The sequence below is a fragment of the Hemibagrus wyckioides genome, linkage group LG20 (genome assembly GCF_019097595.1).
Source record: "Hemibagrus wyckioides isolate EC202008001 linkage group LG20, SWU_Hwy_1.0, whole genome shotgun sequence".
In the NCBI taxonomy this organism is placed as follows: Eukaryota; Metazoa; Chordata; class Actinopteri; order Siluriformes; family Bagridae; genus Hemibagrus; species Hemibagrus wyckioides.
In genome coordinates, this window is record NC_080729.1 from 9,341,893 (window position 1) to 9,365,790 (window position 23,898).

At 37.2% G+C, this 23,898-nt stretch overlaps 1 protein-coding gene across 2 annotated transcripts in view; it reads left to right on the plus strand.

The window, feature by feature from the left end:
• The window catches only part of adcy8 (adenylate cyclase 8 (brain)), a 58,600-nt gene that overhangs the window by 28,926 nt on the left and 5,776 nt on the right, over positions 1–23,898 (plus strand). The window contains exons 5-14 of one of the 2 annotated variants that reach the window (XM_058372690.1): positions 1,616–1,743; positions 6,247–6,405; positions 6,588–6,858; positions 13,744–13,941; positions 14,678–14,778; positions 16,400–16,601; positions 17,298–17,390; positions 17,779–17,966; positions 18,196–18,277; positions 20,254–20,412. In XM_058372690.1, the coding sequence (XP_058228673.1) occupies positions 1,616–1,743; positions 6,247–6,405; positions 6,588–6,858; positions 13,744–13,941; positions 14,678–14,778; positions 16,400–16,601; positions 17,298–17,390; positions 17,779–17,966; positions 18,196–18,277; positions 20,254–20,412 (1,581 nt within the window). The remainder of the gene's footprint in view (positions 1–1,615; positions 1,744–6,246; positions 6,406–6,587; positions 6,859–13,743; positions 13,942–14,677; positions 14,779–16,399; positions 16,602–17,297; positions 17,391–17,778; positions 17,967–18,195; positions 18,278–20,253; positions 20,413–23,898) is intronic. The other variant, XM_058372689.1, reaches the window with a different exon arrangement.

A 23,898-nucleotide genomic window follows, 5' to 3' on the forward strand; every position in this document is an offset into this window, starting at 1 on the left:
CAGTCAAACATATGAGTCCTATATGACTATGGATACATGGAAGAGGCCACAGCATCTCATCCAGGGGTTTTATTATTATTATTATTATTATTATTATTATTATTATTATTCCAGAAAAGGGTTTAAACCAAATTTACTTATTACCTGAAATCATAGAGCATGACATTATGTAGAGATGGTCCACTGCTGCATAGTGGATATGATGCACAGTAATAACTGATGTTCATACTAATTTGGTAATCTTAAATCAATCCTCAACTATCCTGAAATGTGAAACTACTTTTTTTTATTTATAGGATTTATAGGACATTTATAGAAAACTGTAATGACCTTGAATGCGTTGGTTGACTAAACAGTGTTGAAGGGTTCGACTTGGATGAAACAATGAAGTGTTCATATTATTTCAAATTAGCCTAAATCATGCCTAATATATCCTGAAAATTATTTGGAACAATTGTAGGTTGCTGCAATGAGCCATTAGTACTGTATTACTGCATGAGCTCATTAGTGTGTTTGAGCTAAGATGCTAATGAATTCTATTTGGCATCAGAAGGAATTATTTCTTATAAGGGAAAGGATTGAGTCTGGGTGGCACACTGAGGAATAAAAATGTTTATTAGTGTTTCTGTTAAGATGATTAAATAGCAAATACTGTAGATCTCTTATAGGATTTGGTGGAAGATTTGTATTCTAATGTCATCATACCCTAAAGAGGAATTTTACCCCTTTCCTTCTAGTTCTAGTGCCTCAGGAACTGTGCAAAGGCAAAGATGGCTTAAATAATAAAATTAAACATTTTTTCAATAAAAAAATACTCTATTGAGAGCAGTAGACATTATTAATATAAAAAAGCAAAGCCAACATTTGGCATCATAAAAAAGCATCAGTGGTCTCAGGGATATTTGGTGTGTACTTGTATTAGGAAATTGGCTGATAAGTTGTTCTGAACAGATTGGAGAAACTGTTACGGTTCCTCTGAAGACTCTTCCTTCTGTGTCTAAATAGTAGTCATGTACAAAAAGTAATGTTTGGAAAGCTAATTTCTTTTACTGACCCAGTAATACAGCAGAAGTCATAAAATAAAGACAAATTAGCATTTAAAAAGATAATAATTGCATGTGTGTAATACTGTAATATTATTGTGATTAAATCTCTTTTTAACCCTTGTAGCTTCTACACTTGAGCACTGATCTCAGTCTGCTCTTGTACTATATCATTTAGTGCTAGCAGCTGAAGCATGCAATTATGACTCATAGCATGGCTAATTGTGGCAGTGTGTAGTGTTTAGCCGTGATGAGCAGTGCTAACTGGTCTTTTGTTTCGGCACAGTTGTTTACAGAGTCGTGAGAGCATGTAAACAGCACAGCAAGCATGAGTAATCGATATGAGTGCAACTAAGTGACATTATCTTTAATGCCTTGTCTGTTCCTGTCAAGAATGTTAACATACTGTTTAAAAAAATGTGGTCAGGCTCACGTCTCTCAGGCAATAGAGGAAGAGTGCTAGTTTGTGCAACATCGTCATATTGTTTGTTTGTTTTTTAAGCATAAATCTGAATGTATTTGCTTTCACTTGCCATTGAATTTCTTGAATTCTCTTTCTTCCTCTCTTTTAGGAACACCACTGTTTGAGGATAAAGATTCTTGGAGATTGTTATTACTGTGTCTCAGGCCTTCCTGAACCCAGACCAGATCATGCCCACTGCTGTGTTGAAATGGGTCTCAGCATGATCAAAACTATCAGGTAATGTTCCTGGGATGCATGTATATTCAGCCCACATGTGGCTCTTATCTTGTACTTTTGGCCAAGGTACACTTTATGGCCAGTGATAAGTGGACATTCACTGACAAATTGCCCTTGTGAACAGAGCGAGGTCTTTGTTTGCTAAGGTTGGAGTGAAAGTACTTGAGTGGCCTTCACAGAGACCTGCATTCAACCCTTCTGAGCATCTTTGGGATGAATTTGAACTCTGACTGCACACCAGTCTCCTCACTAGATACCAGTGCCTGATCTCACTAAAGCTCTTGTGGCTGAATGAACACACTCCAAAATATGCACACTTCAAAATCTAGTGGAGAGCCTTCCCAGAAGAGTGGAGGTTATAGCAGCAAAGCTGGAATGAGATGTTCAAAAGCCACATATGGGTGTAATTGTTTATATGCTTATGTATATGTTTATATACGTATATATATGTCTATATACGTTTGGCCAAATTTGAGTTCCATTGTTTTGGCAAAGTGGTGAGAATTTCTCTTTAGGATCACTGCTGGTGTTGAGGGGTATGGCTGAGATAAGAACACATAGCTATGGGGTGGTCATGTGGTGTGGATATGGCACACAGTTAAAAGTGTGTATAGTGTATATAGTGTGTGTATACGGCTATATTTTGCTTAATGCTGGAAAGCCACATGTAGTCTGGAGCTGAGCATGAGAATTGCAGTTCAGAACTCAGTACATTACTCTGGCCCACAGTAATTGAGGATGGTGGGTGGATATCCATTTCTGTTATCTGTTAATAAGGTCCTTTATTTCTGTCAATTCACTGACTTCACTTTAGCGAAATTAATGTCAGTGGTTAAGGAATTGTTTTTTAAAATGGAAAATATTGTTAATGGGAGAAGTTCAGCCTTCACATGTCACACTGCACCTGGAGGAGACTGACGAGAATGGATTCGTTTTTACACCCCCTGAGAAACAAAATGTCAAAAAAGAGAGGTGAGTATTGTTATTACTGACTATTACTACATTTTATTATTATTATTATTATTATTATTATTATTATTATTATTATTATACTTCTGATGCTTTTGTGCTCTTTTATATCTAAAATGAGGAACTGTATGATGATGACTATGATGAGGATGATGAAGATGATGGTGGAGGACGAGTGCGAGGGCGAGAAGAGTGACCTGCCGTTATCCTCAGTTGGGTAAATCTGTGTTACAATGTGTGTGTTGACATATTTTAAAATAGAATTTTGAGAAATGTTAAGATATTATAGATGATATGATATTACAAGGAAGACAATGGAAATGCAATGTAAATATGTCTTTTGGTTATACTTCATTAAAAAATGGTTACACTTTATTTACTTTGTGAACGGATTTAACTTACAACCAAATGTATTGCTTAGAATCTGTATTTTATCAGAAAGTTGTTTTCCCAAATACTGTATACTCACTAAATTTGTACATTATGCATACATGCAAAAGCATGTGTTTAAATAAAATGTAAAGTGTATTATTGTGCTTGTGTTCATGTTTAATCGCTTCATTTATTTATGATACTCAAAGTTTCTAAGGGATGTTTTGTTTATAGACAGAGTTTGGTAATGTTTGGAGAATTACACTAAACTGACCATACATTTTAAACAGTAAATAATGTTTACTTATTTGTGTAAATGTAAATGTACTGTGCTTTGAGGCAAAGACTGACTACAGTGTCCAAAAAAACACAACAATGATTTTATGGATCTGGAAATTCAAAATTCAATAATTTTATTTGTCACATACACAATCATACACAGTATGATATGCAGTGAAATGCTTACACGACTGTTTGTGACCTTGAAAAGGAAAAAGGAAATAAGGAGGCAAAATGCCAATAGGAAGAGTAAATATAAAATATAAAATATGCAATTTTGTTACAATAAAATAAAATAAAATAAAATAAAATAAAATAAAATAAAATAAAATAAAATAAAATAAAATAAAATAAAATAAAATACGCGTCTGCCAGAGATGTTCATCATACAGGATGTTGGTGCTTTGTAGTCAGTTATTGTCCCTGCCACAGGCTCCTAGAGTCACTCTGCTGAAGCTGTGACTCTAGTTTCCTCCCGTAGCGCTGCTTCGCTTCCTTCACCGCTTTCTGAATGTTGTGTGACGCGGCCTTGTACGAGTCCATGTCACCCGACGCAAGTCCCGCATTATAGATTAAACAGATTTAGGAATGTCCAGGTTAACAAGATAACAAGAATAATCGCAGATAGCATAGAGAACTCTGGTCAAGAGCCAGAGAAATCCATAGTGCCACAGTCATTTCATGTGTGTTCATCTCACTTTGAAAAAACAGTATAATAAATTTTTAAAAAAATGTCATTTTATTATTTGGCACAACAACATGACAAAATATTATGCGACTGACACACATTTAAATCTTCAGACTGCATGTGACTGTCAGGTACAGATTGCTGAACCGTATTCAAGTGCAGTATGAGGTTTTATTGAAGAGACTGGAAGACAAATCCAAAACAGCGGTCATAAACAGGCAGAGGTCAGGAGATCAGCAAAGTAGGGTTAAAATCACAGATGAGACACAAACAGTGTCAGAATCAAAATAACAATATACACGAAAACAAGCCTTAGTACATTCAAGCAGATTCACAGCTTACATCACAATGTGTTATTGCTTGTGAAGCCCTTATATAAGGCGTGTTGTTTGTGTACAGGTGTGTGAGGTCAGGTGACTGTGAACTGTGGCTGCATTTGAATATGTAATAATATTTAATAATACTAATTATTGTACACAAAAAATCACAATGTGAATAGAGGTTTTTTTGGGATTCATTGCATGCTTTTGCTTCTTTCTTTCTTTTCTGTTTTTTTTTATACTTTCCCCACTGTTGGCAGTTTAATAATTATTATATAGTTATTTAAAAAAAAAATCTAAATCAAATACCTAAATATTTCTCTTTAGGTTCTTTAAACTCAGATACTAATGGGAATGAACAGTACATCAGCTAGTAACTAGATTATTGTATGCTACTATAAGCTCAATACTGTAAGATTATATATTTGCTCTATAGTTGGTACTAGACAGTATTATTATGAAGAAAGACAATCTAATAATCCAGATATAGATTATAGATAGATAGATAGATAGATAGATAGATAGATAGATAGATAGATAGATAGATAGATAGATAGATAGATAGATAGATATTATTTAATTATCTAGATTTTTTCCAATAAAATAAAAAGTCAAAAACATTCCTTTGTTCACTTATTCCTATTTCTAAGTATATTTTTATGTATAATATTATATATCGAAAATAAACATAGTTTTGTTAGTATGAGTTGGTCAAATTAAATATGTGTGTAGCCTTTGTGTAATTTTAAATAAGATTTAATAATAAGCTTTCGATTGGTCAGCCATACGATGGCCACACAAGTGCCAAAGATCATTCTGCCCAAATATCAGATTCTTAATATGTTTCACTTTTGGCAGAGATGTGGCTGTGTTGTGCCATCGCTCTGGCTGTACAGATGTGAGCCATATGAAATGTCGTCATTTGGCAGACTCCTGGTGGAGCTGTGCTTGTGTTCCTGCATTACTCCCACTCTTCAGTTGTCAGCCAGACTGGGTTGTCATAACCTACAAATACTGCACCATTCACAACACACAATGATGTTAACATCTGGAACATCACCATAAGGCTTTTAAAACATTCATGCAGTATTTCAGCCATAGCTCTGGACTGTCTAAATGAGATTAAGAGGTTGAGCTGGACCATGGCAAGGACAATGTCCCTGTGTGTGTGTGTGTGTGTGTGCGTGTGTGTGTTCAGCAATACACTGTACACAGTGTTTAGTAACACAGTAAAATCACAATAAATCCAGCATATAATAGATTAATAAATTCAGCTAGCTCTCCAGACAAAATATTTCTCACATCTCAGTACTTTTCTAATACTAGTCTTAACATGTCTTGTCATAATAACAGCACCATTTCTTTCAGGTAATGATGATACCAGTGTGACTTGGGTGACCATTTCACTGGTCTTCTATGCTGCTTATTCTGGTGTTTCAGCTGTTATTTCAAATAATTCCACTGTTTCTCTCAGGGATTGATTTATATCTGGTGATTTTGTAGGCCAGACTTTGTGTGTTGGTGTTTTATTGTGTTTAATGAACAAATCGCACACAGATTTGAGGGTGTCAACAATGTTATGTATTAATAACTTGGACATAAATCACAAAAGAATGTCCAGAAGCTGTCAAAAACCTAATGCTCCATATGTATGCTACCATCTTTCCTGTACAGTAATTTGCTGCTGATGCATGTGATGTGAATATTTTTTATTTCTGTGTATAATTCAGAATAATTAGAAGGAAGAAGTTGTACTGCTGATTTAGTAAAATAATCAAAGAGTGAAAAACATGTGTAAATGAATATGTGCACCTGCGTGTACATACTTATTTTGTGTATATGGTGTATGTGTGATTGCATTATTTGTGTGTGTAGGTATGTGCGATCACGTACGAAGCACGACATCGACATGCGCATTGGTATTCACTCTGGCTCAGTCTTATGCGGGGTTCTGGGACTGAGGAAGTGGCAGTTTGATGTCTGGTCCTGGGATGTCGATATCGCCAATAAACTTGAGTCTGGAGGCATACCAGGGTGAGACACACATATACTCACATTGTTAAACAAAATTCTTGTCCGTGTAATATCTTTTTTAATAGACATGAGAGATAGTTCATGACAAAATCAAATAAACATCAAATAAAAAGCACTTCAGAAAATTTTCAATTTATTACGGTTATGCCTGGCTTAATTTCTGGCTGTGTGTTGTATGATAGGCGGATCCACATCTCTAAAGCAGCACTGGACTGTCTAAATGGAGACTATGAAGTTGAGGCAGGCCACGGCAAAGACCGGAACGATTTCTTGCGGCGACACAACATCGAGACGTTCCTGATCAAGCAGCCTGAGGAAAGCCTCCTCACACTACCTGAGGATATCATGAAGGAGGCCACCAACCAATCAGATCACAGAGCATCCACCACCACATTTACTGAGGGCACATGGAGTCCAGAACTACCATTCCACAATATAGTGGGCAAGCAGAATGTGAGTGACCTCTATATTCTCCAGAGACAGGAACAGAAACACACACACACAGACATGCAAACACACACACACACACACAGTGATTCTGATTTTAAAATAATCTCCATAGTCTAAATAAGTTGTTAAACTTGTTAGTATAGTGAAGGTCACAGAGGTCACTCATGTAAGTGTTGAAGAGTGTAGTGCTTATTTTATATTTTGAGAGGCACTGCTGTTTAAAGCCGATATTTAAAAGGACAATGCAAATGAAGACTGGAGTTATGACATCAGATTTACAGTAGCCTAGCCGTAATAAAAGCAAGTTGGTTACATACATTTTATTTGACTAGGATACAGTAGTGTCAGCATCTTCTGCAGAATATACTATAACGAATAAAAGCACTTTATTCTTGTTGTAATACTGGGATTGAGTGAAAAAGATCAGTGGCTGATGATCTGAGCTTTCTGCTGGGTGTATGTACAGTGAGCAAGTCTTGGTAGCATTGCCATTAAAGTCCTTGTAAACAAGAAAAAAGCACTTTAAAATCAATACTGTAACTGATTGGAAGTTAGTGTAGTGATCCAACTGTGATGGGTAAACAACCTTGCAGTAGAATTTTGGATAAGTTGGAGCTTTATGGGGTTTTTTTTATTGATTTTGTGGCACTCTAGTAAAAAAGAGCATTACTGTCTGCTCTAATACATGGATTAGTTTTTCAGCATCAGACTTGCAAGAAAGCTTTTTGGAGCTATTTGGAGATTCTTAAGATGATTAAAAATATATCTGTAATTCATAGTATAATTTTGGAAAGAAAGATCAGCAACAGCAATAATAGTCTTTTGACATGTTTAAAAGACATTGTAGCTGGATGCGGTTATATTTCTGTGCTTATAGCCTTACAAGTAGCTCAGATTTGTCTGTATTAAATTGAAGAAAATAATGGAACAACCATTGACTGATTTCCTGAAGACATTCAGGAAGTGTAGTAACAGGGTTGAGGTTATCAGTGGATACACAGAAATACATTTGAGTATCATCAACATATCATTACCATAGGATGGAAGCAAACAGAATATATATATAAACACTACCAGTCAAAAGTTTGGACACACCTTCTAATTCAATGTTTTTTGTTTAGGGATTTATTTTCTACATTCTAGAACAATACTGGAGATTTCAAAACTATGAAATAACACACATGGACTTAAGTAATCCATATGTAATGACAACAAAAAACAGTCAGTTGTTATTTTAAGACACGAAGGTCAGGTGTTCTGGAATAGTTCTTGCAAGAACAGTATTGTCAAGTGCATTTGCAAAACCCATCAAGCACCATGATGAAACTGGCTCACATGAAGACCATCCCAGTAAAGCAAGACCAAAACTTACCTCTGCTGCAGAGGAGAAGTTCATTTAGAGTTACCAGCCTCAGAAATCACCAATTAACAGCACCTCAGATTATATATATATATATATATATATATATAGAGAGAGAGAGAGAGAGAGAGAGAGAGAGAGAGAATTGTAAAACATACAAAATTTTGACTTTGTCAGGTTTGTAACTTCTCATAGACACTGAATAGCTTTTTAAAACTGTATAAAGAAACTTTTAGCCTCCCATGAGCCTCCCTGCTCTAATTAAGGAGCAAAGGTACTCGATGATATACTTGATCTACAAAAAGTGAAAACAGATCCATCTTGCTTTCAAAGTATGTTTTGTGCAAGGCCTATTTCAAGATTTTGCACACAGTTAGAGCTTTATAAAAACAATTTAGGCCAGTCTATTTAAAGGCTCAGCATTCCATAAAGCAGAGTCATTTTTGAGTAGAGTCTTTTTAACCTAGATACTTTTATACACCAATAGGTTTGGATATTTCAGGCTCTGGATTTGGACAAAAATAATTACATCATAATATAATATTTCATAATCAATTATCTGTCATAATCACTTAGGAAACTTAAGGTCGGATCATCTATCCATTCTCTACACTGCTTATTCTACTGGATTACAGGGAACCCAAAGCCCATCCCTGGAGACACGGGGCACAAGGCCCTGGAAAGGATGCCAGGATCACAGGGCACAATTACACATTACACACAATATAGAGATTCCAGCCAGCCTGTAACACATGTCTTTGGAAACCAGAGTACCTGGAGGAAACCCCGGAGGCATGGGGAGAACACACAACTGGAATCAAACCTCCAACCCTGAAGTTGTGAGGCAAACATGCCAGCCACCAAGCCACCATGCCCCCATTGGTCTGGTCAAATATGAGCTATTTTAGACACATTAATAAAACCAGATTATCTGTGTTCTTTTACAGTATTTGCAAGATATCTTAGATCCGGGAGTCTAGAAGAGTGTTATAATTAGATGCTGCAGAAGAGTCAAGCTGCAGCGTGTTGTAGACAGGGGCAGAGCTGCTGTGGTGCAGCTGGTGCATTTGCACTGGGGCTCATGAGCCAGGTGGCAAATTGTTTACTCTGAAGCGTGGCTAACAGCACTATTTTCATCTGCACGAAAACACTATTTTCTCCATTTAAACAGCCCATCTTGTTCTTTCTGCCTTTTAGAAGCAGCAAATGAAAATAGCAAATAGATCTACTGCATTATAACGATCTACGTTACATGATATATGGCATTTTTCATTCTGTAATTTGAAAGGTGATGGGCTTTTTGGTTTTCCCAATTTTGAATGTGGGAAACATTACATACAATAAGGCACACTATATTTCATAATGTGGTTTAGAAGTTGCTAATGGTCTATCGAATTACATCATTTTGCTTATTTCAAGTTCTAAAATTCTGCTAGAAAGAGCAGCAAAAGTATCAGATATATATAGTGAATCTTTATCAAAGTTAAAGACAGAAGCCAAGCTTCCAACATTAAGATATTTGATTTATTTGATTTATTATCTGGTCCTTCTTGTATCTCACCTCATTTCTTGATCACTAACTCGTGCTGGTTAAGTTTGTGACTAGTTTAGCAAAGTGTAATGATTTGAAGTGTGTTAGTTAACTTAGTTAGCTAACAGTTGCAGCTTATGATATACAGTATCGTGCTGATTTATTGTAGGGTGTATGATTGGCTCTATTTGGTCAGCAAAGTCATGGATTGCATGATGAAGACGATAATATTATAGTATTATAGCAAATCATTTTCACATGCTAAATAAATAAGGTGGATAGATAGTTTAATAATATTGTCTTCTTTGAAAAGCTGGCTTCATTAATGAATTGATGTGCATTTATCTGCAAACTTTATGTTTTTTTCTTTATTTTGTAAGTGTGGACTCATGTTATGTAGGTGGAGACAGATGGCCATAACATGACTACTGGGTTACTGACTGAGAAATATTCAGGTTATGGGAATACTTAAGAGTCCAAATGTAATGCTTACCTAGAGATCTATCATGACAACATGAGTTCTGCCATAGATTCGTCTGAATAAGGGGTCTGCCAAATACCAGAAATGTAAATGTAAATGTAGAAATGTTCTAGACAGTACAGATCAGTGTTACAGCAAGATCTTTGTGGTCATGTGGAACAGTCATACAAATTCTGAACACTGAAAAGGTGTAGCATTATAAAAATTGTCAATATAATAATTGCAAACGATCCTAAATGATGCATATGTGTAGTATGCTGAACACTGTAAAAGCAATAAAGTAGAAGTAAAACATGTTCATTATTATTGTAGTGGGTACAAGGGTTCATGATAGAGCTAGTCATAACGTCTCTGTGTCTTTCTGAAGCCTTACTGAAAGTCTGAAATGATCACTGAAGCTTCTAGAAGGTACAGGTGGATGATGTTGAAGGTTTTATTAGGAGCAGTTGATTAGAACGGTCTTGGTATGTGAGCTGCTGCTTGTAATGAAGAACTCTTGTTTGTTGTTGGCTGAACTACCGGGCTGTTGCTATGGAGATTTGGTTAACATAAGGGAATGTAGTCTTTGATTAGCGCGGCGCTTTTGTTGTTTTTGTCATGCAGTCAGCTCTGAAGAACAGCTTAACACTTCAAAGAGATCTTACCGCAATGCTAACCTTGCCCAATCATGCTCTAGCACAACAGAAATCCCTCCCCTGCATGTCCTGTGTGTGTGTTAGTCTTCCAAACCTTATTTAATGTAGACGTCTCAGTGTGTTTGTGCTTGCGTGCAGTTTATTACCCTACGTTAGACTATATCTGGGTGTTAAGAATCTGACTGACTGTGTATGCACTGAAGTGATAAGACAGCATGTGTGCAAGCTTACATGCGTGTGTTTGTGTATGTGTGTGTGTGTGTGTGTGTGTGTGTGTAAGAGAGAGAGAGAGAGAGAGAGAGAGAGAGAAAGAGAGAGAGAGAGAGAGAGAGAGAGAGAGAGAGAGAGATTCTGGTAATGGTCTCCATGGCAACAAGAATGTCTGTAAAGTAGTAACAGGATTCCTTTCCCATAGTCACTCTATCACGCTCTGTCTCCCAGCCTCTTTCTCTCTCTTTAATCTTCACCTTTTTCAACAGCTACTCTGCTGTTTCTATCATTGTATCTAGCCATTCTTATCTTCCTCATCATCTTGGACACATTGTATGCATGTGTGTGTTTATGTATGCATTATCAGATGTGGGTGTGTGGGTGTGTGGGTGTAGGTGTGTGTATACACAAATTTTGTCCACATGATTTACCCCAGTGTGATGAAGTTGTAGAGTTATTAAGATGGAGTTATTTCAGTGTGTGTGTGTGTGTGTGTGTGTGTATTCCACCATGGGCCTGGAGAACAATAGTTCACTTTTCTTGTCAGCACATACAGCTGGACTGAGACCTGGAGACCTTGAGACTGGAGATTTGAACCTGCCTCTAACTGAGCGTGGCATGCATGATACAGCATTTTCATTCTGCAGCCAGAGAGAGAATTCTAAAGTCACTGCTGATAAATGAACTACTGAGAGCAGCATCCACAGGAAGGGTGGGGGTGTCTAGCCTGAGAAAGGGGTCATAAACTAGAATTATCCTATTGCAAATCCCAGCAGCTATCAGCAGATTAACAGGACCTAATCCCACAGCAGTGACGCACATCAGTTCAGAGAACTTACTAGACACAACTGTATCACACAATGAGCCAAGTGTGAGCAACTCTGTGTGTACAAGAAGCAGTTGAGCATTACTTCAGTAGAGCTCTTTGCTCTCTGCCATGTGAGTCAGGATCCAGGCTGTGAGGGAATGAGCCTGGGGCTTTGCTCATCTTTAAGATAACATGAATATATTTGTGTGTGTGTGTGTGTGTGTGTCTGTGTGTGTGTGTGTGTGTGTGTGTGTGATGTGATGTTATATGCCATCATTTTTCTTAGTCATGCTCCTATAATGAATTTTATCCTTCTAAATCATTTCCATATTTTGACATTTCAATAGACACATGAGAGAGAGAGAGAGAGAGAGAGAGAGAGAGAGAGAGACTCTGTTACACTCTTTCAGGTGGTGTATTAAGATGTTTCTTTGTAGTAGTTACTATTACTTTTAGTTTTAGTGAAAATGCAGGCTTGCTATCGAAAAAATCTCAGAAAACTGCTCTAATGGCTGTGGATTAATGAAGTGTCATTACAACACACACACTCACACACACACACACACACACACACTGATGTTAATAACTTTTTACTGCAGGTACCTGACTCCTTTTACAGATATCTAATCAGGTACATCTGATCCTTTGTTTTGCCAATGGAGAGATCTATAAGATTTAGCTTAGTGTGTCATCCTCATATCATCTCAAGGCTTGCTCATTAGGGATTAATGTTAGGGATAAATAGTAACTTAATTTTAAACTTCATAATTCTTTCAGTTTCTATATTTCTGTAAAGCTGCTTTGAGACAATGTCCACTGATAAAAGCGCTATACAAATAAATTGAGTTGAGTTGAAATGAATTGAACTGAATTATCCAAAACAAGAGCGACTGTAAAGCGGAAGAAAATCTAAATAGGAAGCAGGTGTAGTTGATTCAAAAAATGAAAATATTTGTCATACACTTGATTCACTGTCTGATATCAACATTGTCAAGCTGCCACAAGGACACACTGATAGCTGTATTCTGATAAACAATGATAATTCAATGCACATATAGTTTGTCAAAAATATAATAATATAAAGTATGAAACATTACAGATTCAGAAGAGTCTAGCATAGTGAGTTTTAAAAAATAGAAAGGCAAATAATAAAAATGTAACCCGTGAGGCTGTCTCTCCTATCATGTACATATGGTAATAATAGATTCAACTGAAAGAGCAATGCAAATTTAATTCTCATAGAAATAGTTTTGCATTTGATTACTGATAATTGATTATTGATCATTTCACACCCAGTGTTAGAGAAAATCAATCACTAACTCAGCTCATGACCTGGTGTAAGCCCTGCTAGTGCAACCCATCCTATTGGTTAGCTAGTTGTCTCTCCGATCCCGCTCCTGAGACCTTTTCTTAGCTTTCAGCTAATTAAGATCCCAAAAAAAGTAGTTGCATATCAAAACATCTGAGCCCTGTGAAGAAGTCTAAATTATACATCAGATCATTTTCAGGTACAGGAATTTAAATTGTGCTCAATATATTTCTAGGATCGAGGATAACAATTCCTGCTATTATGCTAATTTACGTCACCTCTGTCAATGACACGGTTGCTTTCAGAAAGCTCCCCCCTCCTTTTCCTTCTCAGGAAATTGCTTCTTTTTACTCCAATCAAGTAAGCTCATCCAAAACTTGTCAAGGTCTTTCTAAGGAACTAGAGCAATGAGTCATTTCACTTGCTTTATTAGCTTGTGAACACACAGGCATAGACATTTCAAACAGACAGGCATATACAAATACACACCTTGACACACAAACACCCCCCTCTCCCACACACTCATGGAGGCTGCATGTGCTTTCCCTCTGTAGACGTTGGCTGCTCTCACTCGTCACTCCATAAACCTGCTCCCCAACCATCTGGCCCAGGCGCTGCATGTGCGCGCCGGCTCGCAGGAAATTAACGCGCGCATGCAGAGCACCATCGCACTGCGCAGCGGAGACAAACTCCGACGACAGCACATCATCCCTTTCTCTCTCACGTTTAGAGAAGCCGTCCTGGAGCACAAGGTAGCCAGCTACCCCAGCTCATCAGCAGCAGCAGCAGAATCATCATCATCATCATCACCTGAACTCCATCACCCCTGCTTTTCTCTCAATGCTGCATTTTTTTGTTTGTTTCTTTCCCTCCATTGTATTTTGCAAAATTCATTTCTCATAAGTAAGCAAAAGGCTGCTGTGTGTTAGGACATTTCCAGTCACACACGCTGATGCAGAACTCATGCTAAGATGTGTGCACACACAGGCACATCTCTGGTCTGTTTATAGAAGAGCATAGCAGCGTCTCTCCTCTATTCAGACACAGAAGCTTGGATAGAAACAGCACTGATGAAATGTGCATTCCTAGAACGGTGATTAAATGGGATAATCTCTGTTGGCCTTTGTTTACTCATGAGCCAATTGCCATTGCTTTCCCCGCCCCATCGCGTTATGTTTCGCTTTTCTCTGTTTACTTGAGTTGACCTTGAACTGCCCCCTGCTGTGTCTGGCCCACTCTGCAGCTGATTGGTTTGTTCCGCCTTGCCTCCAACTCCAACATCATATATTCTTTTCTCAGAAGTGTGTGTGTGTGTGTGTGTGTGTGTCTACTTATGTGTGTGTTATAGAGACAGAGAGAGAGACTCACACATCTACTCTCTTGTATCTGCACATTAATGGGGACTGTATGAGCTTCTGTTTGAATGTCCAACTGTGTAACTCTGTGTGTGTGTGTTTGTGTGTGTGTGTGTGTGTGTGTCTCCCACAGTACTCCCAAATGAGGGATGAAGTGTTTAAATCTAATCTGGTATGTGCCTTTATTGTGCTCCTGTTCATCACAGCAATCCAGAGCCTACTGCCATCTGCAAGGTAAAACACACACACACACACACACACACACAAATACTGCAAATACTGCAAATACAGTAGGAGTGTACAGTACAGTATACAGTAAAAAATATATGATTTTAAATTTATTCTCTCTCTCTCTCTCTCTCTCTCTCTCTCACTCACTCACTCACTCATATAAAAATCATGTTTCTATACTTTTTATAAGGTGTGAAATGCATTTTAGCACATTATTCATACACCAGCCACTTTAAAGCAAAGTTTACTAAATTTATTTATTACTATTTATTAATTTATTTACTAAATATATTTATTTTCCAATTAACATATAAATAAAATATTGATTAATTAATAAAAGCATCATGTTGGTACAGTTTTCAATAGTTACCTGGTAAAGTTTTGTTAACTATTTATTAATTCTGAATTTATCATATCAAACTGCTCTAACACACCCATAAACACTGTGATGTGCAGGACAGGTGGTACTCAAGCAACAGGGTTTTACATTTGCATTTATAAAAGATGTATTACTAATCCTTAATTGGATCCTAGTTTGGATTTTTGACTTTAAGATATATAAAACACGCCAAATGATATGTTTAAAATTGTATTTGTAAGGGCAATGAAATCTTGTTAGCGTACTCACTAATAATAAATATGGGATAGTCGTTATCAAATTATAAATCTAACATCAAATTAACACAAACTCTTGAGGTACTATTTTGTTTGTTTGTTTGTTTGTTTTTAATTATGTTTAATTGTAGCTATTTGAGAACTTAAAGTCCAGTGTGTAGAGATACACTTTTAACATCACTTTTATCTTTATTAATGTATTGCTGTTAATACATGATCAGCCATAACATTATGACCACTGACAGGTGAAGTGAATAACACTGATGATCTCCTCATCATGGCACCTGTTAGAGGGTGGGATATATTAGACAGCAAGTAAACATTTTGTCCTTAAAGTTGATGTGTTAGAAGCAGGAAAAGGGCCAAAGGCGAAACGGCCAAATTATGATGCTAGATAAGTGGATCAGAGCATCTCCAAAACTGCAGCTCTTGTGGGGTGTTCCCGGTCTGCAGTGGTCAGTATCTATCAAAGGTGGTCCAAGGAAGGAACAGTGGTGAACCGGCGTCAGGGTCATGGGCGGCCAAGGTTCACTGATGCACATGGGGAGTGATGGCTGGCCCGTGTGATCTGATCCAACAGACGAGCTACTGTTGCTCAAATTGCTGAAGAAGTTAATGCTGGTTCTGATAGAAAGGTGTCAGAATACACAGTGCATGATGGGTCAGGATTGTTTCGGCAGCAAAAGGGGGACCAACACAATATTAGGCAGGTGGTCATAATGTTATGCCTGATCGATGTGTATTGTAAATACAAAATATTAAAAAAAGAATTATTAACAGCATGATTTCATAATTTCTAAAATCCTTACTTCAACACAAAATATACGTTACAAAATACTTCATGAAGGTAAAGTTTTCAACACAGAAATAATACATACTCTGCTGACACATCGATTTTTGTGTGTTATGAAAATAAGTAAATTTAATCCACATTGCACACTTCTTCTTTAAAGCACTGTGGAGATGAAGTTTTTAATCATAACTCTGGGTGTGTTGGTGATATCTGTAGGATGCTGACCATGGTGATCCAGTTTTCTGTACTTATCTTGCTGCACTGCTGTCTGGTTGTCGTGACGACAGCAGAGGACTACAAGTGTCTGCCGTTAGTGTTGCGCAAGGCGTGCTGCTGGGTGAATGAGACGTACACAGCGCGAAACGTTATCATCCTCCTCTCCATCCTCATCAACTTTCTGGCAGCCATTATCAACATTGTGAGTATATTACACACACACACACACACAAGCACACACACACACACACAAGGGTCATAAAGATCTGCTACTCACACACCTTCCATCTGGGGAATTTTTACAAATAGTTTCATGTCTATTCATCTCCAATTAAAAAGACAATACCTTCTCAATACCAATACCTGGAGTAAGGTCCAAATGAGATTAGACACCATATATGGTCTTTATAGTAGGATTGAAATTATAGAATAATATAGGATTGATAATGATTAGACACTCGCACCAGGTGACAAATCTTGCGAAGAAGTTGCTTTTCATTGGCTGGAGATGAATTTGACTTAACTGGATTAGAATAAGCCTCTGTCAATTTGCTTGTGGTATCAGGAGAGTTTTCAGAATACTTTGAAAGAATGAGTGCTTCATTAAAAGAGAATGTAAAGTGTTAGTCTTTGGTCTGAGTTTTATATACACCATTACATCACATTTAATGTTATAAACCAATACACATTCAACTTTTTATACAAATAAAAAGACCACATTACCTCCTCCATGAGCTGTACACATATATATATATATATAATACTGACTTAATCTAATATAAATGAATCATGTATAGATCTTGTCTGACATGTTTCTTTGTGTACTTAGTGAATAATCAGAAAGAGTATTTGATATGAAGGATTTTATACCACATATATCATTTCTGTTTCTCTCTAGTTATGGTGTAATGTTGATAAATCAATTTGGGATGTATTCAGGAACGGCACATTCGATGCTTCAGCTTCGATTCCCGGCTGTCTCTACCCAGAGGTTTGTTCTTCCTGTGGCTTATTCGATGCAGAGACTATAGAAATGTCAGCTCAGAAGCACAATGGTGTAGCTATCTATTTTAAGATATCAGGATGGATAATTAAGTATTATGTAGCATCCTTTAAGTAACTGGATAGCAGACAATGCACACAGCTTAATGATTAAATATTTAAAGTCTTCTTAGATTTTGCAGTCATAAGAAATTGATTACTATTAAATTGATTCTTGTGAAATTATAAACTGTTCACTGTAAATTTCATTAAGTGGGTGAACAGTATGAGGTGTGTTTCATTGATTTTTGTATATTTGAGTCTTTATTATTAACGCTAGTCTAGCATTATGGTCGTGGATGTTGCAGTAGTAAACTGTTGGAGTTTATTTTGTCCAGTACTTCGTGTTTACGGGCGTGTTGGCCATGGTGACGTGTGCTGTGTTCCTGCGCTTAAACTCTGTCCTTAAACTGGCCATCCTGCTGCTAATGATCGCCATCTACTCACTGCTGACCGAAGCTTTCTATCACTCACTGTTCACCCGATATGACACCATCACTGAGTATGATGGCTTCACCAATCAGAGGTCAGTCTACACACACACACACACACACACTACACAATAATTTTGTATAATAGTGTCAAATTAGTATGTGTATTTCATCAATACACACCTATAAAGATGTACAATTACATAAATTAACTTTTTAACATAAAAATCAACCACACACACACTTCCAGTGTTAGAATCTCTGCCCTTTAGAATCCAATAAATCCCACTGATGACGTTCTTTATCCTGTTACCCCGACAACAGCGAATGTTTCCTGGGAACCAAGAGAACATCTTTACTGCTGATGGCAATGTTCCTTTTAGCTGTATTTTATCATGGACAACAGGTGAGAAAATACACACACACACACACACACACAGTTCTTTCCAATGACTTGTGTATTACTGTAGAGAGCTATATGCAGACAACTTTCACCCTAATTTCAGTGCCTAAAAAGAAACATGTATAAACATATAATATAATATAATATAATATAATATAATATAATATAATATAATATAATATAATATAATATAATATAATATAATATAATATAATATAATATAATATAATATATGCCACAATTGTCATATCATCATGAAGGCATGCTCACACACACACATACACACACACACACATACACAAACTTGTCAGTGGCAAGGTCAACAGTAGTCAATTACTGAATTATTTAATTCCAGTGATTAATATAAGACTTTCAAGATAATGAAATAGCAGTAAACTAGTAGCAAGTAGGGGAACATGGTTAGAGAGAGAGAGAGAGAGAGAGAGAGAGAGAGAGAGAGAGAGTGAGAGAAGGAGGAAAGCCAAAGAAAGAGAGAGAGGAGTATAGTTTATAGCTATAGAAAGGTATATTTACATTTATAGAAATAATTCCATTACATTTTCAGCCTAATTAACAAAAGCTACGCCTACTTTTCCTTTTCTCGGGACAGTTTTTACATTATCTCAGTGTTTCTGGAAATCCCATGACGTACACATTGTGTGTGTGTGTCAGCTCATGTATATACTGTAACTGTGTGCACGTGTGTCTTCTGCTGAAATGACAGAAACTATTGATATTGATTATCTATCTAAAAAGATAATACTATTTTTGATCCTTTAAAGTATATTAAGAAGAAATATAGAAATATATACAAACATAGTGTGTTTTTTTCATGTTTGATTCTCTCATTGCTGGTTATCCTTTACCTTTCGAAAAATATACTATTAATCATCGTTCTAGAAAGATGGAAGGGAATCTCACAATTGGTTCTTTAGTTCTTTTTTTTTTTTCATTTATTTACTTCATTCTCCCTGAATAGCTTGTATGCATCACTTCTTTGTTAAATTAGAAGTTTACAGTAGGTTGCACTCCTGTTCAGCTTGGAAAGACAACCTTCACACTACCCCAAAAGCCAGCTTTTTTTACTGGATGTTCACATAATCTACATTTCATCACTGTTATTCTCGTCTTCTGTTTCTTTTGATGAAGGTTTGAATGAATAAATAATGAAGTAAGCATTTTGCTGTTGTAGAGGAATCCTTGACCTCGGTTTGAACCCAGAACAGAGAAGCTTGCAGATTCTGACTGAGACTCAAAGTGACGGATTCTGTTACACTCTGTACCGCTTGCAAACAAGACCCTTAACTCAACTGAATATTTAACAAATGTTTCAAAGTGAAAGACTTGCAGAGTTACACACTGCAGCACTGCTGTGCGTGGTATAAGCAAAGTGACATTATTGTTGTTATTATTATTATTATTATTATTATTATTATTATTATTACTGTTATTGTATCAGCATATGCATAATGCAGTGGCGTCTTATTTTGGATTTGGTGCAGTGTTTGGGATTGGTGCAGTGTTTGGGATTGATGCAGTGTCTGGGATTGGTGCAGTGTTTAGGATTGATGCAGTGTCTGGGATTGGTGCAGTGTTTGGGCATGGCATGTTATTTTGTATCCAATTCTGTATGCCCTACTGTTAGTAGAAAGAACAACAGCTCACTTTGGTTTAAATCCATTTAGACATTTTTAAGTCAATTATGGATTGATGAAATATACATTAATCAGCAATTCCGTTTTGTTTTGGCGAGCAGAACAATTTCTCTGCTTAGATAAATGTGGCTTCTGCTTGGTTGGAATAAACACCTGCTCCCACACCAGCCATTTCTGGATAAAATTAGATATCCCTGAAGTAGAACCTCCAGCTAAATCTGGATCTTAATGTCTGCATGTATTGCTCAAATATGAGACAGAGTGCTTTGATATCCACTACTGCTTCTCTGACTTCCCAATACTTTCTCTGCCTTTCTTTCTTAGCTGGAATACACAGCGCGATTGGACTTTCTGTGGCGAGTACAGGCGAAGGAGGAGATCAACGAAATGCGGGAGCTGCGGGAGCATAATGAGAATATGCTGCGCAACATTCTGCCCAGCCATGTTGCACGCCACTTTCTGGAGAAGGACAGAGACAATGAGGTCCTGACACACTGCACACCTACACAATGCACACACTGGCTGTCTACAACAAAATCGTGCAGTTCTTTTTAAAGTTTCTGAGATCTGAGTTGGACATGGCTATTGAGACAAATAACATACACGAAACCTTCATTTAAATTCCTATAGAGCTGTAATCTGTGAAGAACATTCTAGTATAAGCGTTTCGATGTTCTAGAGGAGGTGACAGATTCCCTCACGTGTGTTACAGGTTCATGAAATCCTACACATACTTAAATCCACACAGAAGCAACTGATTATAGAAGTCTTGACACATGGCTTCAGAATGTGTATGATGCGTTGTCATGTATGTGTATATACAGTATGTGCATACATCTGAATTGTATCAAATCATTAGGTACAGTTCTGGTTCATGATTAGATAATGCCCATGACTATAGATTTAAAGGTGCTAGAAATCTGACAGCAGTCCAAGTAATGGGTTTGTTTGTGTGTTGTTTTGTTTGTTTCTGAATTTTTCACTGGTTTTCTCCCTAATTTAGTCATGGCCTCCAGTTAGGATGCCCCTATCACATGTTACCAACAATAACCAACCATGGAAGGTGGAGCCTAGCACATGCTTCCTTTGAGGCATGTGAAATCAGCTGACCATATCATTTTCAACTGCTTAACACACTATATGGAAAGCGTTATCCCTCTTCTACATGAAAAAGCTCACAGACTCATGATGGCTTCGGTGATCCCCTTCCTCCCTCCCTCCATCAGAACGTGGCTAATTTTGCTCTCTTAAATTTGTGGCCAAGTGGCCATAGTTTAAATCCTGGTATCGTCAGGATTTAAACTCACAACTTTCTCCACTCTAACTGCAAATATGCTAAAGCAACTAATCCAAGCAATGGTTTGAAAGATTCCTCATGGTAATAATATGATCCAACAGTAACAGTCCACAACTTACAATCTAGTTCCTGCCTGCTTGGTTGATGAACTTGTGAGGTTATTTTATCATATCATGTCCTTTATAGCTCAATACATTTCTTAGAGATATTACAAAGAAGAATAAACATTTATAGGGGAATAGGAACGATTGTTGGTGCCTCTGGTGAGTGGTCATGGCTAGACACAGTTAGTAGTAGTGCATTATTAATTGGTGTTTAATTAATTAGGTTTGGAAGCTATAAATAGCTGGATCAGAATGCCGGACAAGTAACCATAGCAGCCACGACACACCTTCAAGAGACAAACTACAAGTGGCATGAGCAAATAAGTATAGAAGTACATCAAGGTAGTTGTCCTTAGTATCGTTACAGATCTGTGAAGCACAGGCCTCGGATGCACCAGATTTTCTCTTCCTTGTCTCTAAAAAACACAAATAATGAAAAAAATGAAAAATGAAATAGAATCTATTAGCCACTATTGTCTGTCATCACTAGAGTGGAAATTCTTCAGTCTTTTCAGTGACTCAATTCCTTTCAAGATTAGCTCTTTGCCCAAATACACATTTTGTTATACAGCTCAGTGAAACAGGGCAGAGTACAGCAGTGACCATATCAGAGTCCCATATGATGTCATACCAACCACCACATACTGGGTCTAAGAAGCCTAAATGTCTTCCTAAAATAATTGCCATCCTCTGGGTGTTCATAAAGTGTGTGCAAGTCACATTAGATCCCCTGCAATGCCTTGACCTGTGCATATTCCTTTATCTGGACAATTGGCTCCATGATGAGGATGAGCCAGACAAATACCATGGTCTCTTGATCAAATGTCCTGTGGAAGCATTAGCACAAAATGTCAATCATGAAAAGAATCACTCGACTACTTTGTAGATTGTTCAATGGCATGAGGCTTATGAGCCTCCTTTGTGGATGAGAGAGCTGTCTCAGTCATGGACACAGCTATGAAATTGCATATAGGCACACACATCAGTCATATGCAGTCTTCCTTCAGACTTTTTCTGGCTGGCTATTATTTACGACTCCAGGAGAGAAACCTGTGAATGTTATTCTGCAGGCTACAAAGCAGGGAGATGTGTGGGGAAAACATGAAAGTGAAAGAAAATGTGAATCAGTATCTAAGCATATACTGAACTAGTTCAAAGAATAACATAACTAGGTTAGATATATGATCCTGCAAGAGGAACCAAAATCACAAGCAATCTTAAGAACTGCATAGTTTTTGTCAGTAAGATTCGTGGTCATGCTATATCACCTGAAATTAAATCCCACCAGAAACTGGAATTGGCATTGAGGTAGATTATCTAATGTGCAGCATCTACAGAAGGGTTAAAAAGCTACACAATTTATTTTCCACTGGGGTTCATGGACTGAGAAGAGACAAATGCTTTGGGCCAGGATGCACTAGCAATCACCCGGTGGTCTCAGATGAGCGTTGTCACAGTGTGAGGCTGGCAGTCATGGTGCAGTAACCATGTAGGTTTCAAGAATCCTTGTGTGACGCTGGCGAGTAACATGTGCAGGTTATGAGCTCGTTTGGGAATTGTGGAGGCACATAGGGTTTTAAGATGTCCGGTGACTGACCCATGCCTGAACTATTTGTCCCATATGTTAGACCTGACGAAGCATGACTCAGAAAGCGAAGGTCTACTTTTGTATTCTTAGAGCCTTTGAACTCAGCTGAGTTCATTGGCCAGGTTCTGACTCATGAGGCTGGCTGACTCATACCTTGGCGTGTGGTTGCTCCGTTCATGACGTGATATGCTGAAACACAGTTTGTCTTTTTGAATGAGCCTGGAAGTAACCTTACAAAACTTTCATTAAGTAAGAGGCGAATTTACATAGAGGCACCACAAAGCAGTGACCTGGATGTGAACTCTTGAGCAGGTTATTCAGACATGATTTCATTTCTTTTTGAGTGACTTACATTCACTTCTTTCATTATTTTGTTTAGGGTTACAACAGCAGGTTATTGCTAGAATTTGATCGTAAAAGCGGTGGAAGTGTGATGTCCGGCTGAGCATATATTGTCTCAAATGAATATATAGTCTAAGTAATATTACAATATTAATTATATATTATACTAGTATAATATATTATACTATACTATACTATAGTCTATACTATAGACTATAGTAGTATATAAAATATACATAATATTATAGTCTATAGTCTAACTCAAGCCATAAAGCAAAACTGTGTTTATGACTGGCTGGAATTTGAAGTCAGAGAATGGAAACTCGTGTGACCTAAATTTATAAATGAAGCTTTGATCAAGCTAGTAGAGCATTAAAATGCATAAAACCCAAGCCACATCACTACCCACAGGGGCTGAGATGTTTTCTGTCGGATTCTGTGTGGGATTCTATTTGATTTTGCAGAGCACACTTCCATAACCTGTATGATACCCTTCATTTTTAATACAGACTGCAAAAAAGGACTGCAAAATACAGATGTATTGCACCATCCTTTCTTCTGTTGAAACTGTGTCTCTCTCTCTAAACCTCCAACTCTGTCAGTTACACTGTTTCTATTGTCTTATTTGGCTCTTTTTT